The sequence below is a fragment of the Rhyacophila brunnea genome, unplaced genomic scaffold (assembly GCF_057557595.1).
Source record: "Rhyacophila brunnea isolate RB1 unplaced genomic scaffold, BYU_Rbru_1.0 scaffold_4, whole genome shotgun sequence".
Taxonomy (NCBI): domain Eukaryota; kingdom Metazoa; phylum Arthropoda; class Insecta; order Trichoptera; family Rhyacophilidae; genus Rhyacophila; species Rhyacophila brunnea.
In genome coordinates, this window is record NW_028233068.1 from 1,902,994 (window position 1) to 1,924,026 (window position 21,033).

Here is a 21,033-nt window from a genome sequence, read left to right on the forward strand (position 1 = left end):
TATTAACAATACCAGTAGCGAAGGGTTAAGGTAGGCTATTAAGCTCCGCCATAAATAGTGCTCATTAAACTTTGTTAGTCATACGTATTTGTGTTTATTGAACTAAGACTACCATTTTACAGATGATGTTGGTTAGTTTTTAAAAATCGATTAAACCCTGCCTAAACCAAAACATAATAGTTTTGGTATGTTAAGGGCGATTCGACAAAATAGTACACACTTTTTCATTCACACTTATTTGTTTTCGATGAATTAAGAATACATATTACACAAGTTGTTGGTTAGTTTTTTAATATTCATTAAGCCCTGCCTAAACCAAAACATAGTAGATAAAAATATTATTATTCTATCTATAAAATATCCAAAATTATGACTTTAATGGCATAACTTTTTATATTTTATATATAAAAGAATATTTTTTTACTATTGTCTACTATGGCTTGTATTAGGCAGGGTTTATTTGAATTTTAAATACTAACAAACGCCATTTACTCATTGTAGTCTTAGTTCAATGGAAACAAATACGTATGACTGACAAATTTTAGTGTACACTATTTATGGCGGATTTTAACAGCCTACCTCCACCCTTCTCCACTGAATAATACAATATTATATTGCTATGTTTCATAATTTATTTTAATTATTAAACCAACCCCAATCAAACTACGCCATTTAAAATGTACCTGCTTATATTCAAATAATAATATAAGGTCACAGTTACTATCTCAGTTTACAAAGCCTCTGCGCAGACTAGTGCTTTTTCGTTCTTGAAATAACGAGACGATTGCTATCCTGTTGACAGGTCTCTCGCCATCTACGTCAAATTATAATCTCAATATGTACCTCTACGCCAGCGATCTTTTGATGTAGATTTCACTGTGGGTCTTTTATTTTTGAATTTTGGTTAGCAGTACTAAAAACAGTTAACTTTAACCTGTATTCAAATTCAGGTTACGTGTCTTGTTACCTTTGATGGATTGTAATATCAGTAATAAATACATTGTCAAATAACTACCTATTTAATTATAAGGTAGATATTAATTGAGTTAGCATTTACTTGGTAGAATTCTATTTTACAAGTAATGAAAATATAAATGATATTAAATTCTACAGGTTTTTTAAAAAAGGTTTTGTCGATAGCTATTTCGGTTGTAACATCATTATCAAGACTATTCAGATAGGCCGTAGTATTTAAGCAAAGGCAAACGGCCTATCTGAATAGTCTTGATAATGATGTTACAACCGAAATAGCTATCGACAAAACCTTTTTTTAAAAACCTGTAGCAGTTAATATGATTTATATTTTCATTTTTTATAAGGTAGATATTGTTAAAATCTATACCATTCTTAACTGGTGTTATATGCAAGCAGACCTGTGTATTAATTTTATTGATATTATATTATTTGGACTAATGCAATATTATAATACTACTATAGCAGTGTTTTACAAACTATAGTACGCGGTTGCTCTTTTCTTTTCTTAAAAATATTTGACTAATAATTGTCAGTGATTCGCACGGTATTGCCGTCTGTGTACCTAGGATATCAATTATATACTATATTGCACTAAATATACCAAATTTACCATGTCTTCAAAAAAATTACACATGATTAATATCCAAAAATGGTGCACGGCACTAACTTTCTCTAAAAGGATACTAGCATGACGGAAACACTGGTATACATGGTATATGTGACAGCACATAAGCGGGAGGGGTAAAGGAGGTTATGAAGTATGCGTGAAAGAGCTGGAGCATTGCCGGCTGAAGAGAAAGCCGATATATTCACGACTGGTCCTACCTTTCCACCCCTCCCGTTGTCTATAGATGATCTGTCATTGCTGTCATTGTCTATAGAGTGCTCATACTGACGCGTCTCTCGTGTTCACTTATAGATGAGTTAAATGATAAATAATACACTAGCATTAATACACCTTCTACAAAATGTAATGCATAGATCAATGCTACATATTTTTGGAAATCGACATCACCACTGGTTTTTGTGTGAAGGACTAGTCTGACTTTGACAGCTGATGAAAAACAGGAATGTATATTATTTATAAATAACACTGATAGTTAATACATTTGATGCGAGAATTTTTTATAATTCAATTTGAAACGATAAAGGGCGAATCAATATCTCAAGTAATCTGGGATCTGATTTTGACAGCTGAAAAGTGGACCACTCGTTGCTTGTGCAAAAAGTTATGCTCAGGCTTCATTAATCCAAAGATGGCGGTGGCTGGGGTGATTTTTAGTTCCCAAAATGACCATGACACTGTATCGGCCAAAATAATATATAAATCACACTAAAGAACTTGCTGTATCTAAGAATATACTGGTTTCTCCACACCACATAACGTAATTTTGCCAGACATTCTAGCTCCACCACGGGAAAATTTTAAATATGATATTTCATATTATTCATTGAAGACAAACTTGTTAATAATTCATTGTGTACACGGTGTTTCAGGCGGACGGGACATTCGACACCCAATCGTCGATGTCGTTCATAGCCACCCGGTTCGAGAATGGACTGGCCTTCAAATGCGAAGCAGAGAACGTCGTCAACAGACAAGAGGCTGAAAAACCTCTTCACGCAACTAAACTTATAGAAATATTATGTAAGTGGATATTATTAATTAAAACTTTATCAATCTTATTACGTTTTTATCTAACGTTTGGTCGCGAGGCGGCTCTCGTGGTGCAGTGCGTAAGAAGCTGGCCTTCCACTCGAGAGTTCTGGATTCGATTCCCAGTCAGGACACAATATTTATGTGTTTTTCTCAAAGCTTGGGTGTTTGTGATTGCTCAAAATTACTTGTACGAAAAAAGCAAGGACATGGTTATTAATAATTCAAAAAAAAAAGTATGGTCGCGATCCACCTATATCTTTATGTGCTATAAAAATCAAAAGACATCACACTCTTTGAAACTGGTTAAATCGAAATTCATAGGAAATCAAATATATATTCTTCTTCTCTGGCCTCCTTCAGGGCTATTTTCTCTTTGTCGTCTGCTACTCAGATCAGTTCAGTGTAGCATCACTATTCACGGAGGTTTTTTTAATATATAAAATCTATTTATATATAGGTATACGTCATATATATTATTTATAACACTACAATAAGCTATAATGCCCAATGACAGCAGTGTAATGAAACAGTAGTGTATTTAGTACCTAATAAAAGTGAAACAATCACAAACACCCAGGCTTTGATAAAAATCAAATAAATGTATTGTGACCTCACCGAAATCGAACCCGCAGCTCCCGGATGAAAAGCCAGCGCCTTACACACTGCACCACAAAATCCGCTAAGCAATTGGAATTATTGTTAACCCATGGAACGCAACATGTTCTTCTACCGTTGATCTATACTTCAAAATGAGAAATTTTATCTCGATAACTTTGAAATAAGAAACTATTAACATTTATCTACTTAATTGTACAGATAACACATTCACAGAACAGATTAATAAACGTTTTTCTTGCGTATATTATATAAAAAAGGTGCGTTACATTTTTTTTGTTATATACCTACCTTATCTACCAAGCTCAGATGGAAAATATAATAACAATTTTTAAACTTGTGGCATGGAAACGTTGTTAGCGCCAAAGGCGGAAACGGAACTCATAGATTATTTGTAGCATGATTCCGTTCCACATGTTCCGGTTCTTTTCAAGCCTTGTCTGGATAATGAGTTAGGAATTCTGTATCTACTTGTATCCACTTATAATGTTGCCAAAATAATCCAATTTTCTGGTGTCGATACTGTGTAGGTAGAGCATCTACCAACATTCAGCACATTTCTTCAATTAACGTCATAAACACTTGTTGAGAAATCTGTATAAATAAGACAAATATAATATATAATATGTAATACTATTTCTACTGTCTTGAAAACATATTGTACTTAAAATCTGTAAAGTGTGGTTGCTACTTACTATGTATGTACATATCTAATAATGATTATTTTCTTCTCCAGATCGTCCACTGGTTTCAGTATTGCCATCAAACATAACAGTGAACGAAACAGCTGATATTTTACTCTTCTGCGAATACGAAGCCAATCCAGCATCACTCACCAGCATTACTTGGTAAGTAACTAAATTTATCAAAATCTAGGTAGTGCCAATGACTTCCGCATTTACCCCGCCTATTACTTATAGCTTCTTGTCACTTCAACAGCGGACATTCGTACTTACTTTTTCGGCTACATTCGTCATACTCTCACACTCCGCTTTTTTGTCTATCGCCTAGCATGCATCTATAAATATTATTACGGACATGTCGTAGCTGACGTAGCTCCTTTATATTTTTGAATACTTCGAGTTTAATAAATAATGAATATATTATTTTACACAGAAACATTCATGTTTTCAAACGGCTCTCCTGACAAGTAGGTATTTTAGATTTATAATCCGATCCCACCACTGTTTAAAGGTTACGTGCAAACCCGCCAAAAAAGATTCTTAAATATTTACTTATCCAACACATTTATAATTAATTGGATTACATGCATTATTAACGGTAAATTGGAGATACACTTTATTAATAAAACCTAACGAATTTTTGTTTTCCATCAAAATAAATCTGTTAATCGTTTTTTACTGATAATGATAATTCACAAAAAGTAAACAGTGGCGCTTTTGCATGTGAAGCCCTCAGGTATGTTTTATTCATTGAATTGCATAAATTTAGTTACGGGATTTTTGGGTGGTAACACTGTAGGCTGGAATCTGGGTATTATCTGAAACTTAGATAATTAAATAAACCTATTATATTCCCAAAACTCTAGCATTATTCTGAATTTTACTACAAATAATATTATTATTAAGTGTTATTTACTTTCAATTATTTTAGGGTCCAAAATGGACGAGATCTGAACACAGCCAGCGAACCCTGGAGGTATGAAGGTGGCACGACAGAACAGCAGGCGCTACAAATAAGGAACAGTTCTTCGAGAGACATAGGAGAGTACGCATGCCGACTTGCGAATTCAGTGGGCTCATCGATATCACCTACAAACGTCACTGTTGACGTGCATTGTAAGTTACCTATTTTTAAATTTAATCCTTACTCTCTGACTAACTACATTCCAGGTTGCTAAGCCAAAGGGGACATGTTGGTGAAAATTAGATACCTATTTATGGAGTATTATTGTTTGGAATGTCGTCTTCAGCGTCCCAAAAGGACGTCAGCTAGAGATATTTTTAGTAAGTAATTGGTGAAAAGTATATGACGAAATCAATAAAACTCTAACTTCAAATTGCTCTCCTGTAAAATTCAACATATAATAACTGACTTCTGTGAGTTATATCCGTATTAAAATATTATGGTTATTATTCCGTAACAAATATACTACATTTATTATTATCTAATAAAATTTTATAATTTTTCAGTCAAACCTGAAGTAAAATTATGGATGGATCCGAAGAGTCCAATAATAGAAGGAGATGTCCTGAACGTGACACTCCATTGCGAGGTGACAAGCGGCAACCCATCGACCCTCGCCAAAGTTCGCTGGTATATCGAAGGCGTGCTTCTGAAGCAACTTCCTGAGTGTAACATTACAACTGATGATAAAACGGGTAAGTTTTATCCCATTACTGTAAAATTATAGAAACATGCAGTATGGATATCAGCTCTCACTGAATATTGAGACAGCGATGTGGTAACGAACGGTAACGTGACGGCTTATGAAGTCACGGGTCTGTAGTTCAAATCCTCGGTCTGGCAAATTCATATACTTATTATTTTTCAATGTGTTTCGACCCAGAACATGAACTGAACTAATTGAGCAAGATGATAACATCTATTTATTTTCTCTAAGAACTTCATGAGTGTCCTAAGATCCACGTCTGATTGTAGAGCTAATTAATAAAAAGAATATAGAAAAATATCTTTATTCTTCATTCATACCAGTGGCATGTAGTTCATAGATGCTATGGATGCAGAGCATGTCCAAATATATTCGATAAAATAATATATATCGATAATATCATTATGCATTTATTGTGCAATTCGGGAGATAGTAAGAAAGAAACAGCTTAAACCTTGTTTTACGACGTGTTCGGAAATTTGTACGTATGCAGTTCGCCGTATCACACTTCACGGTGAAATGTTGTATCGGAAATATATTATGGTCATATATTAAAGACCGTCCAACCTCTTTGGTTCGTATAGTACTGAGATAAAATTCATGTCTAAATAAAACACGGCTCTTGTCAGTTTACAGAAAGCCAACGGCAAACAATTTTTGAAAATAGCCGATATACTGGTTATATTTCGTTAGGTTAGGTTAGGTTTTCATTCTTGAATTCATGAATTTTGCCAAAATCGACTATGAAAATTGGCACAGTTCCCGCATGGCTTCCTGTAAACCGACTTGTATCTAAAACACTTACAAAATACGTCATAAAAACTAGCGAAATACAAGGGAATGACAGTAGAAAATAGGTAGTTATGTAATTATATTAGAAATTCAGAAAAATGCGTAATATTTTCATCTCGGTGCTATAGAGATGACCGTACAGTATAGTCATCTTTTTCAAATAAGAAAGCTCACGGCAAACTGTACTACAGTGAAATGTTAGGTATACTTACAATTTACATGTAACCATTTAAGGATTCAATCAGTTAAGAAACTTTTAGTGGCCCAAGTAGATAAGAAGTTGGCATGTGTGATAACAGCATTTTGACCCAAGCTCTAAAAAGATGAAGCTACGATACCCAACTTTACTACTTACTAACCACCACTATCAGATCCGTAGAGCTGGAATACTGAAGACTTTACAACTTATCGCATCGACAATAGACGAATGACCAAATTTATTTGAAATATTTTCCTGATGATTAATCATGTTTTTAATGATTTCTAGTTGCCAACGACATGTGCGAAGGGATAGACCCATCTCGTCTTCTGCTTCAGGACGCCGGTCGACACTTCCACGGCAACTACACCTGTGAAGGAAGCAACTCAGCGGGTTGGGGGCCTCTTTCTGAACCTACGGAGTTACTAGTATATTGTGAGTACCATTCTACTGATTGAGTAGAAAGTTACGAAAAGAATAATTTATTTATTCAATATTTCTTATAAAATTATTTTTTAGATGAACCCGGTCCGGCTAAATTGACTTACTCCCCGGCGAGAGTAGTCAAAGGCCAAACGCTCGTGCTGACTTGCACCGTCGAGGATCTCGGAAGACCAATCGCTACCAAGTGAGTTAAATCAATTACAAAAATTAATACAGCAGTGCATGGGCCCCACATCGTGAAGCGGACCCCCAGGCTAGGATCTTTGGCGGCCCCCCTACCTATCGTTAAGGATGAAGGCAGTATGACGCTCTACAGTAGCGTTTTCCAAATGGTGTACGCGGTAAAATTAATGTGTATGTTTAGTGTTTTATTGTATATTTTTATACATCCATTTGAATCATGGAGATGTCGAGTATAGATACACAATTAAAAATTGTATCGTACAACCATTTAACTTTAAATAATAATTTTATTGAAGGAATTTTTTTACTATTAAAGCAAATTTTTGATGTGTGTTTATCTCACTTATCTGGTCGACTCGCCTCGCCGGGCCCCTCCTGAGCCCGGGCCCCCAGGCTAGAGCCCTGTCAGCCCCCCCCCCCCCCTTGTGGGTTCCATGTAGCAGTGATTGGCCAATGCGTCACGATACATCACATTAGAAGTGAAAGATATTCGAAAAATTTGTATTCTTTCTTATAACCATGGTTCATCAGCCACCCAGTTAAAACAGAACCCCTCTACATTGAGAGTTAACTGTATTATGTATAATACCATAAATTGTGGTTTAATTCTCTTTCTAGCAGCTACATAGTATAACGGAAAAAAAATGTGTTAACATTTTATTATGAAGCTGACACATTAATACTACGAGTATCTAAATTTTACTTTGAAGTTAACTAAAATAAATGCAATTTCAATGAGATCCTACTAGCCGAGGAAAAAGGTGATGCCTTAGCTTTTGTAGTGACACTCTGTAGCTATCGAACACCGAACACAATGCAGAATTAGAAAAAGGAAAAAGAATTAATACTTTGACACGTACTGTGATTTTACAGGTATCGTTGGTACAGAGGCTCTCGGGCAGTGGCTGACGTGACGATGTCTCAATGGAACATTGAACTGGTTTCCTTAGAGACGGCTGCCAACTTCACTTGTCGGGCAGTCAATGAGGCTGGAATGGGAGCGCCGGCTACTGTTGTCATTCAAGTCCTAGGTACTTATCTTATCTTAATCTTATTTTTAATTTATCTGAGTTATTTTCTTCCTGTTTTATTTTTTTTTACATAATTATACATGTACCTAAATGTACAACTCATACAGTAGGTACTTATAATATTATGTTTTTATCCCAATTCTAAAATATTTAATGAATTAAGTTTCTTGAGAGCAAAATATCTCATCATGTATACCTAATAATTAAAACTTGAACATTTTATAATTGCAGCTCCTCCTGCATTTATCAACAACATTCAACCGTACACTGGTGCCCAGTTCAATTCAGATGTAAGTATCAAAAATAATAAATTTAAATAACACAAAGATGTTGAAGAAAACCTGTTTCTATCAGATAGTCTTTATTGTGAAAATGAAGCTGAAAATAGGGTTATTCAGGCTTATGTTTATTGTCTTTTTGTCTGCAACTTATATTATGATGTTGCAAATTCCTTTGTGTTAAACTCCTATTTGTGCAATCTATAACTTGTTTACCAGGGCTCAACTGATATAAAGAAGGCCATGCACAAGTGTTACGAGCAAAAAATAGTTCCTTTAAAACCATCAGTATTTAGAATATTTAGGGGAAAGAAAAAAACATTGCAATTTAAAACAACAGTATAGGTACCTAAGTAACCAAATCAAATTATGAAAACAGACCACCATCTTGTTTACACACGCAACGGATACTATGTTATTTTTTATAATTATCATTTCAACCACACTAAAACTGGTTTAAAAATAGGAATTAGGTACATAATTTAATCAAATTTTGAAAAACTCACCTAATATCCTACCCTCATTAAATGCCAGTAATATTTTCACTTTTTCAAAAGAGGTTAAGTCAAGTTATTTTAGTATTGTGGTTTTACTAGGTACCGCTTACCGCACATTTTTACATATTTTTAAATCCTGATCATTATTAAATGATGTGAATTAAGTTATAAATAAATTAATTATATTATTCTGTTATAATTATTAAAGAGTTACATTATATCACTAAGTTACATTATATCACCGTGAGTGTAAAACCAAGGCATCTGCAAAAGACATATTTTGGTTATATCAGGATTTGAAGTCTTCGTTTTGTTAGGAGAAATAGACTTTCTAAAAAAACCATAATATTTGGTTTATATCTACATTATGTTGCATGTTCTTTCAGTTACTTCACTTTAACATTATTAAGTTCACGACTTTTGCAGTTGTTTTGCATTTCATCTCGAAATTGAAAAATTTGCAGATGCCTTGGTTTTACACTCACGGTGCGACTTATTATAATTATTATTAAATTATATTTTAAGATAAAATAAATTAGTAATACTCTTTCTCCTCTGTATCTAATCTCTTTTAATAGACACCCCTTTATTTTTAATCTTGACAATTCTTGTTTTCCAGAACATCAGTCTCTCGTGTCGTGTCGAGTGTTCACCGTTGTGCAACGTCCAATGGCTTAAAGATCTGAAAGCGATTCCTGCTAGTGCCCCTTATAAGCGAATTGACTCTCCAATTCTGCCCAATACGCGGACGAATGATTTCGAATCCATACATTCTCAACTGGTAAAGTTCAATACGTTATCTCATGTAGTCATTATTATTATAATATTTATTAGGTATTTTTAAGGCAAACAAAAAAGTGAACATTGAAACACTAGCCTCATCGCCAATACCTGTATTTTTAATCAAATTCATTAATGACTGATATTATCCATTGGGATGGTATTCTGATACTTACTAGCAGTAAATATTAGCGTATTAGCGGGGCAAATTGGCTTGGCAGGCCATCAGAAGATTTCCCAGTAGACCGACGGGTCCATAACACACTTTTGCTAAACATTTTTATTACAAACCATGCACAACACATGTATAGATTCCAAAGATGATATCACAGAAAACTAAAACTGTCAAATGAAATCATATTATGCAATCACTCCCGGTACATTGTTGTATTGTGTTCATTATATTTTTAACGCCATCCAAGCCGTTCAATATTCATAAATAAAATTCATTCATTGTCAAATTGATGCTTTTTCTCTACTTTTATATTCAATGTTATATTATAATGGTTTTTAAACAAAGGTTTTGTTAATTATTCTACAATATTTTAGGTACCATTTATGTTTACAACTGTTTTGAGCCATAAATCTAGTCAGACTAACCGAATTACTTTTGGGCCAATTGACTAGAAAAATTATGTAACAACACTCTTTTCTTTTTTATGTAGCTAAATATTTTAGCATGGAACATGCTTTACCCGTGAACACCCAGGCGTAATCGTTACGAAAACATCACCCAGACGACAACGGTAACGAAAATAACTAATAAGTCACAGCTTCAGAGTTCAGTTGGTCGCGAACAGCGCATCGGTAATGTCGTCTGTTACGCGTCCCGCAATCTCAATTCCTTCAACGAAATTGATTCTAAAAATTACATAACTTATTTCAGCGATCATAAGCCCATGTCCATTACTTCTAACGATTATGTGGAACAAAAATAAAATAAAACCATTTAACGTTCAGTAATTTCTTTATTCATAGTTAGGCACCAACATTACTATATGAATTAATAAATTTTAATTTTCAGAAAAGTAAAATTGTATGAATCCTTTGGATTCGGTTACTTTAACAAATATATTTTCTTTCGAATTTGGACAACCAGCATTCAGAGAATCAGTAGGCAAACCATGTTCCATGTTTAATAATTTTAGCCGTCAGAGTTTAAGTATCCATCATCTGAGGGGCCCAGGGCCCGCGAGGCGCAAAGCGCTGAGTTTTTTACCTTAATAATTATCCATCAACGATAATAACATGAGTATTCTATGTTTGAATGTTCAACTTATTATTAATTTCCAGGTATGGGATATGGCGCAGTGGCCCGGAGGTGTGTTGGATCGTTACAGGGATAATGCAAACTACACCTGTAAATCGTCAGATAATGGAGTTGGACCAGGTGTCACAAGTACAACAGTTTTTGGCGTTGAATGTATGTTTTCTGTCATGTTTAATCTTATAATTAATAGTTACTACTTCACCGTTGTAACTTTTTTTGGTTTTGATTTATAATCAATGAGATACAATTATAAAATCCACGATGCCTCTGAGTCTAATAATTTTGTTTTTTCTTTTTACTTTCAGACCCTCCTGAAAATATGACAGTCTCAAATAAGGTGGTGTCAGTGATAGAAGGTGGAAATATCACAGAAGAAGTAATTTGTTTGGCAAAGTAAGTTCTTTCTTTTTATTTATGTTTCAAAATAATACTTGCACTGTGACTATAATAGCTATATTCCAGCAAACACAAACCTATTATATTATAATATTCATAGGTAACTCAATTTGTCGAGAACATGACATACGGAATATAATAAATGACTACCTATCATTCTTAGGTTAGGTCCTGTCTGGACAGTTATCACTTTGACAGATCGTCAGAAGTGGTTTGATGCTTGCGGGAACATTGAACCAAAAGTCAAATCTCAAACTATTTCCTGTTTACTTACTACGCATGCATTACGCACAATTTTGATGTCAAACCCAGTGATGCCAACCGTACTATAATTATAGTACAATACTATAATTTTGATTTCGCGAAAAATGTTAAATACTATAATTTTACGCCAAATATACCAAAATACTATAATTTTAAAGGATTCAAGACGAAAAATGTTCTTGTACTATATATTTTTCAGAAATACTATAATTTTTACGCCTTTGTACTATAATCAGCATAGAAAAATATGGCAACACTGGTCAAACCATTGCTAACATTGCTGGAACGTACCTTATATAGCAAGAAAATAATGATTAAAATGAATATATACCTACCGAATTTCTATACATATAAAAGCTCACTAATGACTGAGGTTCCCATGATAAAAAGAACATATTTCATAGTCCAATGCTGTATGGTATCTCCGGGTTCAATTCCCGGAGATCCCACAATACATACATGTAATTTTCTCAATTCTGAGTGGTTCTGTGATGTATTTTGCTGCTGCAATTAAACCAGTGGTATACCCATGATTGCTAGATCTCAATAATTTACCCTGAAATGTATTAATTTTACAATAACTCATAATCATATAATATATTAACAAACAGGAATTAGTATTGAGTAAATGTTGGGATTAAGAAATATAGTAAGGTTCCATAATTCTTCAAACAAATAAATGACAGCATAAAACGTTCATAATGGAAAAAGAGGACTTGTTACGCATTATTCGATAAAAATGAAAAAAGATACCTAACATGGACATTGACCTCAAAAAAAAGGACTTGTCCTGGTAAAAGAGGACATCTGGGAACACTACTGATGACTGTAAATTATTATTATTATTATTCGACCATGTCCGATCCTAATAGGATCATATGGGCCTCCACAGAGTAGAGGTTTGTATTAACAGATTTTGTTTTTTACGAGAAATGGATGTCAGCCACTTGCTCAACCTATTAGGTCCACACCCTGACTCACACACAATTTGAAAAACAAACCGAATTTATTAAGGTGATTATTATAATTTTATTTGATTGAATATTTTTAGGGGAAAACCTGAACCAACATACCAATGGAAGCGGAATTCGACAGTGATGCTAACGAAGGCATCTAAACTAGTTTTCCCAGGACCCATCACAAGGATAGACAGTGGAGACCTCATCTGCGAAGCCAGCAATAAGCATGGGTCAACACTTACAACGACATACTTGAATGTCATGTGTGAGTTATTATTTTATTTTATAAGTATGAGAATAACAATTATGTTATTGGATATCTACTTTTCTCTCATTTGATCTTTTGAGACATCACTATCTTTGCAAAATTCTTTTCATTAACCGCCTAAAACCCAGTCCAGACCGAGAACATCTGTAGGTGAATAATGATTTCCGTCCGTAGCGAAATACAAAAATACATGAGCATTTGTATCATAAAATTTTTAAATTACCACATACCTGTAAGGTTTAATATTTTTTGCATGAAACCAGACCTATTTGGAGAGGTGCCAAGCAAAAGTAAGCAATGCAATAATATTGTTGATGTCGTCAACAATAGCAACCATAACAATAATCACATCTTACTTGCCTTATTCAAGTGCACTAAAAGAAATCATATGTACAGGTAAACATGACTAAATTCTCCCACTATAGGCATAATAAGCATTCCTCCATTGGGTGCTGGTGTACTTGAAATGACCATGGAGAGCAACATTATTAAAACGGTGTTTCACATAATTAATTTAAAATATTTTTATTAGTCTCAGTTTTGCTGTATTATATTGCACGTCCTTCAACCACGAATTTTTTAACCGGACTATTAGTATCAGACATGGTCGAAAAAAGGTGTAAAATTGATAGTTTTTGCGTCTCATAACGTCTGAACGCTATGGAACCTTCTACTTTACAAATATGTGTATAGTAAACGTTTCTTTCGGTGGCACATTATTTTTTTGCAATTGAATACATTTAGTACCTCTTATTGACAGTGGCTTCCTGGTTTTATTGAGCTTTTGAATCCTGCAAATTTAGCCGCGTGGACCACGGAGGTAGCTGCTACGTTTGCCACAACTTTTTTTCATAAATGTTTTCAAATTTTACTCTTGCGGTGTAGACTGCGGCAAGTTTAACGTGAAGCGTGGCCGTTTCGAAAACTACGATACTGACAATCCTTTCATAATATTATATTGCAGCACAACAACGGTGACCATGACACTTCAACTTATAATTTTCGCACTCTACTAATCAATATCTATGTTGAATATGTAATTAATTAATATAATTGTGTTATTTTATTTTCAGTCAAACCAGAATGTGGCATCAGTCAATCTGAACAAGATGGCTATCAGGTATTGATCTGTACAGCAAACTCCAATCCAACCGAGGTAAAAATATCTTCGATTATTGTCTTCAAACATTGTCATACCCAGTTATTGATAGGTACCTAATAATATAATATTATGTTCATTCAAGGTAACATTTACGTGGCGATTAAAAAGCGAAAATGACTCGCTGACCGCAAACGAGGTATACAAACAACGGGGTAGCCAATCAATTTTGAGGTTAGATCCAAACAACCAACACTTCAGAACCTTCCTGTGCTTAGCGTCCAATCAGGTCGGAACTGGGGTACCATGTGAAAGAGATGTGGCAGGTAAGATAGTATTTTTATTCATATTGTAATTGTAAAAATGGAAAATATTTTTTTATTACAAAATGATTTTATAATGCCTGCATGATTTTTCATCGCAATCTGTCAGAATTGGAAACAGTCGTTCCTAAGCAATCTTGTAAAATCACATTCCATTATAAATCCCAGTATAAATTTTTTTTTTAAATAAAATTAAAAAAAATCACTGAATGAGAAAAAAATAGATCTTGCAATAATAATATATTAAATGTGTCACTAAATTTCAAAACCCGCTGTAACACTTTTTCATTATTTTGAGAAAATCAATAAAAACTCTTCGAACTAAAAAGGTTTTTGAATGTTACACGTAGTGTTATAGCGGGAATTGATAGACGCATTGATTTTTTTCATAATTGGCAGTCAATCGTAGCGAATTTTGAAAAAGGCGATAAAATTTTCATGTAGAGATTTTAATAACGAATCCATTGATATATGACTTAATTTCAAAAAAGTGTTATATGTATCTGGTTTTAAAATTTAGCGACACAAATCATGATAACAAATATATTCCTTGGAAAATGAAAATTGCAAATATTACAAATTACAAAATCACAAAGTTTTACCGATACCTAAATATGGCTTTATTCTAAATTTTAAATTAAATATGTTTAAAGTTTAAAATGATATTCTTTTATAGTAAACAAATATTTTATATGACCTTTAAAATAATATATTGATTCGCATTAAAAGAAATAGGGCACCATAATGACATTATTATATTCCTACTAAGGCAGATTTTTCAGGCTTAGATCCCTAACATAGTATCTATAATTCTCCATTTTTGACTTTGAACAAAATATCTAATAAATTTTATTACAAATAAATAATTATGTACCGATATAAATAATATTTCTTTTTATTTTTACAGCCAACTCAGATAAAATATGTGAGTATATTTCATTTTTTAAGCCCTTATAATTTTAATTTAAACTCTAATAAGAGCAATATCAAATACTGCAACTCAGTTTTTATCTACTTACATGATTGAAAAGATTTATCTCGCCTTAGATAAATATTTCAGAATAAAGTAAATCTATTACTAGCAGATATGCCCGTCACTTCACCCAACTGTATTCTTATTATTATAATGATCTTACTATACGGGAATCAATGGTGGTTTTCTATGGAGCAGATGAGGCAGTCGCTTTATCATAAAGTATGAAACTATTAAAACGATGCGTACGTTTCACAATCCGAGTGTAAAAAATCTTGAAAATATTTATTGCTATATTTTGAAATTCGATGGCAGTTTATTATACATAAAAATTTGTCCAAATCTGTCAGTGCCTCAGGCCCTCACATAGCTCAAACCGTCACTGCTTCATTAAATACTCTCTCTTAATGACTCATGAAATACACGTGAAACCTCGATTTCGTGGACCTCAATTTAACGGACTTTGGATTAAACAGACAAAATTTCTGGTCCATATACTGCTCGTAAACAATGTTCAGCGCATGATTAACGCGTGTTCACACATCTCACTCCAAAAATTTTGAATAGGTTATAAATAATTTTTTTATTTTCTGTAACAGACATTGAAGCAAAACAGTGTTGTTGGTTGCTAAGATTGTTCTAACAACAAAATTTTTATACACGCGCGTTGCTATGGAAATCAATATGACATGTCAAAATGACATTTCAGTTTTTAAATGAAAATTGGTGTCAGGCCCGAACTTAGATAATATACACGTGACAATTTATTAATACTTTTCATAAAACGTTATATAAAATAACAAAATTAAGTGTAATATTTACTGTTTTATTTTACATTGAGATATAAAATACATATGCAAAATAAGATTTTTCAGGTATCTGCCGACATATTATTTGCTCTAACATTTGTTAATATGTAAATCTAACTTCTATCAAGAATATCGTGATTGCGATGATATTATTGTTGTGTTGTTTATTTCTGAGATATGAATTATAATTAATTCTGTTTTCAAAGATTCATACTATTTATTGGATACCTATAAAAACCTGAAAACATCATAAAATAATATGATCATAGTAGTAGCAGGTACTTAACTCAGATGAAAAAACAGACTTTATAATATATTTGAATATATTTTTTTTTTTACCATATCCTGTCTAATACGATCATATATGGGCCTCCACAGAGTGGAAGTTTGTATTAACAGATTTATTGGTATGACAAATAGATCTTAGCCACTTGCCCAACCTATTAGGTCCATACTCTGACTCAAACACAAATTGAAAAACAATATGTGTATTTGCCAAACCCAGGATCCGAACCAGGGGCCCACGATGTTATAGTCCAACTTTCCGATTTTTTTTAAATACACTGAAAGACTTTACTTTATTTTCTTTACCAGCTGGCGCCATTCCGTGGTGGCGGCGTTGGGAAGAAGACCCACTGATCCTAGCGGGAGCCGCGGCAGCACTGCTGCTCCTCATGCTCATGCTGTGTATTCCGCTGATATGCTTCTGCAAGAGACGCAACTCAGACAAGTGTATGTATTACATCATTACTTTTAGTCTAAGGCCTAGTGCAGAAACGACTGCTCGTATTACTAATCACAACCACCAGCGGTTGCCACAGGTTGCATGCTCGTGTCACTACTTGCAGCTATAGACCATGCAGTCACATCTAGTTTATATGTGAGGAGATTGGAACGCGGAGGCAACTCGCGACTGCCGATTTAATGAATACCGTAGTATGTCGCAGATCTTTAACACTGATTTGTGTTTGTGAGCATCCCTTACAAACTGCATAAGAAATTTAATCTGCAGCATAACTTAACACACATGGTGGTGGCGTGTCTACATGTGGTCTAACTAACTTAATTTGTACTTGAATGTTCAAATCAGTACTGTAGGTAACTAAAACCTAGCTGAATACATATATTTTGTCCTGAGCAAAAACAAACTCTACTTGACGTATTTAGTCAACAATGGATCATTGCTCTACTCTACCATTGCTCTGCCACTACCCAGCACCACACTTGACTTTACTAATGGTGAGCTTTATCAAATACGAGTATTGAAATGTATGTTTAATGCAATGATTATTGTCAATACTGTGTCGTGAAGATAAAAAAGGAGCTATGTATATTGTGGGAAAGGGAGAATCGGTAAAATTCCAAGTTATTTGAGTAAAACAATCAATAGTAAATACCAAGTAACAAATTCATTTCATAAATTATCATGAATTTTTTGAAAAGATTATTTGTACTTTTATATGGGACAGAAATTTTCCCCTGAAATCCTCTAGAGAAAAGTTTAAGAGCTTAATAACATTAATCATTCTTAGAACCCAGAACCATACCAACGATCGGCAAATATACAACTAGTCAGGCACAATTATTAAGTGATCATTGGCAACTAAATTTTACATTCAACACAAACTTTGTTTCTGTCAATTCTTTTACCTTACGAGATAGACCTAACTCTGAAAATGAATCATTTAATTTCGTGTTAACCTATAGCTATCGATCTTTCCCGGAAGCAAAAAGACAAAAATATAAATTTATTTTATGGATTTTAAAAGATAAACTATTTTACTAATTTTGAAAATATTTCAAATTATGCTGCATTGCTGTAAAACAGACAATAACCCTGTTGAAATTGAAGAAAGGGAAAAGTGAGTATTCAATTATCACCACTATTTTAATTTCTTTTACTACAAACTATAAAAATGTGTATAGACTTACCAGTTTAAATTGCCGACCGAGTGAACTTGTTGCACTCTAACATTAAATTTAGCAGCTACTTCTATAATTTTTTAATAGTATATTTCCAAATATGGCTGGTGGATATTTTATATTGGTATATCTATTATAAACATTTCACTATATTTATATATCCTATCTAAGTATAAATTTAATGCTACTAATATTTCTTTTTATTATAATTTTTCCACTTTATCACACCAAACTTTTTTATAATATCTGACACCATAAGAATTGTTATGTTAACACGCATTCAGTTTCTCTCGATAATATTCATTCCCTTCTGTGTATTTCAATTATAAACACATGAATTACCATGAATTACCTATTACTTATTTTCTTTTTTCACACTATGATCGTTTTTGTTATATTATTTAGCTAAGGGTATGGAGAAAACAGCATCTTGGCAAACAATGGCAACACCAAAGCCAAACAGTAAGTCTTGAAGAAAAGCAAAACTAATTTGCTATCGCTAATACAACTAAAAAGTATTAACAGTAAATTCCTAGCTTACCGCGAATGCGTATCAATAATAATAATTGTTATCTACTCGTTTTTTTGCAATAGATTAATTTATTTTAATTAATAATTTGTTTGGCAATAGCAATGTTTCAGAATCAAAAAATATTAATTCCTCTGCTACCTATTTGATGTGTTCAATGCAAAAGATCAACACACTTGTAAAATGCAGACTTTTCTCAGTGTGTCCATTTATTAGGAGTAACTTCACCTTATGTGGACTGACTAGTACAGTACCAAAATTTTTAAAATTTCCATCCCTTCGAATGCCGTAGCAAAATTTTCAGCAAAAAGTAAATCAACAGTCACTGGAAGGTACTAAAAAATGATACTTCAATACAGGAATATCAAGTAATTTATCTTAATTATGATTGTCCATTACTGAAAACACCTCACTTACAAACAGAATATTATTTAAATCTATGCTTTATCGAATTTTCTTGGGTTAGTGAACAGTTAAAATTTAGCGATGGAATGATGTACTGAATCAGTGGCAGCCACTCTTAACACCATACAAGTGCACAGCACTCCACAGCCATGATATTGGTATTCATAATAATGAACATTTATAATGGTGTCATCACTCATTTATCGCAGCGTAAACTATAGTTTAAGCATGTAATACCAATAACAATAAAATTAATTGATACTTACTGTTATATTATCTAACTGTATGAAATAAACTAGCGAAATTTAATATGTTTATTAGTAGGTATGCCTTATGTAAAATTATCATTGAGTAGGCACTTCAAAACAGTCCAAAAAAAGAAAGTGGAGGATTTTAAATTTGATATACTATATAACAGAATTCGGATTTGTTTGGATGATCACTTTATGTCAAACTTAATTTCTAAAGGAGCACCTACCTACTTATAATATTAATTTATTATATACAGTTAACTTTAAGCCCCATAAGGTCTAGTGCAATGGTGATTTATTTTGCAGTGCTTGGATGTTATTTTGTTAAAGTGTTTGATATTACATTATTCACTCCTTGTGATAAAGCAGTTTTCACCTTTACCTAACCAAGTTAGCACCTTCAATACAAATCATCTTGTAATCCACCAGCCGCCGCTGTCCTAGCTATCGATAAAAATCACACTTGTGGAGAAACTGTTTTTACTTTTTAGTTTTTTTAAACAATTTATGTAAACTTTTAATATTGTTAATATAGTTAGTATACGTATAGTTTTAGTGAGTCAAAATTAATAATTCCCTAATGAACTTTTCATTGTTTTTGGCTTATACAGATTTCTAACCGCTTTAACACCGGATGTTCTAAGACTAACATCACTTAACACAGGTATACTAATTATATGTATTTATATTACTATTTATTTGTAACTATCACATAGGTACTAATATGATATTATATCACCTGCAATATTACAATGCTTAACATTTATTTATTTAACATAAGTTGTAAAATTATTTTAATGTTTACAAGAACGAACTATTATTAATTGTAGTATCATCTAATAAATAATGCTAATTTTACAATAGCCACTTTTGGCTACAAGCTCTTCATCAGAAGATATAATTTAAAAATATGTTAATGCATATCCGGAAACCTGAATCGGCTGTCATCATTTCCGCTGTTTTGACTGATGTCATTTATAAGTGTATGTAATTTTACTGTGAGTATTTCTGTGGAAGGTTAATAATAATTGTATTTACTTGCATTAATAGGCGGATCAGGCGGTACCGGTAATGTCCTGGGAGGTCACGAGGACGGAGACACCTATCAGAATCTTTCCTTCCATGGCCTTCAACACGCTCCCACTACCAAGGTAGATATCAGCAAAATATCTTATTCAATTAGCATGCTGAAATTCCTTACTTGCCATATTTTACCCATTCGGGTGACAATTACTACTACTAACTGTATTAACCAATTAATATTTTTATCATACTAAAATTTACATTAATATTTGTGTGACACTAATTAAAAACAATTTTTATTTATTTTACAAAGATTAATTGCACTTCAGAACCGTGTTCTAAATAATTTCAAACTTTTTAGTTGGCATTTTGTTATGAAATAAAAGAAGAATTAATTACCTAATGAAACTTATTACAGAATCAAAATGAGGTGCTTTAAAGCTTGGAGTGTATTACAAAATGCTATATTATAATATGATTTAATGAATTAACTTCTTAAAAATTAATTTTTTACATAACGATATCTATAGTATTACACAGTTTGTAATGGATAATCTAAAATATTTTTTCACCGCAATATTAATGGTTACAACCGTACTAACAACTAACTCACTAACTAATGCATGCTGTTATTGTGCGCTTATATTCCAGAATACTAATCTTCACCAGCAACACCAGCATTTCAACCACAATTCTAATTTCCCAACGCAAAATAGCTCCGTAAAATGTAAAGG

General features: G+C 32.9%; 2 protein-coding genes across 3 annotated transcripts in view; one reads left to right on the forward strand and one right to left on the reverse strand.

The window, feature by feature from the left end:
- The window catches only part of LOC147066719 (synaptogenesis protein syg-2-like), an 874,747-nt gene that overhangs the window by 850,405 nt on the left and 3,309 nt on the right, over positions 1-21,033 (forward strand). For both annotated transcript variants that reach the window (XM_085955039.1, XM_085955040.1), the window contains 18 exons: positions 2,473-2,623; positions 3,987-4,098; positions 4,865-5,049; positions 5,404-5,592; positions 6,883-7,029; positions 7,114-7,222; positions 8,095-8,252; positions 8,484-8,542; positions 9,647-9,808; positions 11,101-11,230; positions 11,383-11,470; positions 12,789-12,961; positions 14,038-14,120; positions 14,209-14,389; positions 15,294-15,311; positions 16,763-16,900; positions 18,497-18,553; positions 20,327-20,427. In XM_085955039.1, the coding sequence (XP_085811165.1) occupies positions 2,473-2,623; positions 3,987-4,098; positions 4,865-5,049; positions 5,404-5,592; positions 6,883-7,029; positions 7,114-7,222; positions 8,095-8,252; positions 8,484-8,542; positions 9,647-9,808; positions 11,101-11,230; positions 11,383-11,470; positions 12,789-12,961; positions 14,038-14,120; positions 14,209-14,389; positions 15,294-15,311; positions 16,763-16,900; positions 18,497-18,553; positions 20,327-20,427 (2,241 nt within the window). The remainder of the gene's footprint in view (positions 1-2,472; positions 2,624-3,986; positions 4,099-4,864; positions 5,050-5,403; positions 5,593-6,882; positions 7,030-7,113; positions 7,223-8,094; positions 8,253-8,483; positions 8,543-9,646; positions 9,809-11,100; positions 11,231-11,382; positions 11,471-12,788; positions 12,962-14,037; positions 14,121-14,208; positions 14,390-15,293; positions 15,312-16,762; positions 16,901-18,496; positions 18,554-20,326; positions 20,428-21,033) is intronic.
- Positions 1-21,033, reverse strand: part of RyR (Ryanodine receptor) — a 501,624-nt gene that overhangs the window by 34,814 nt on the left and 445,777 nt on the right. The gene's annotated exons all lie outside the window — the stretch shown is intronic.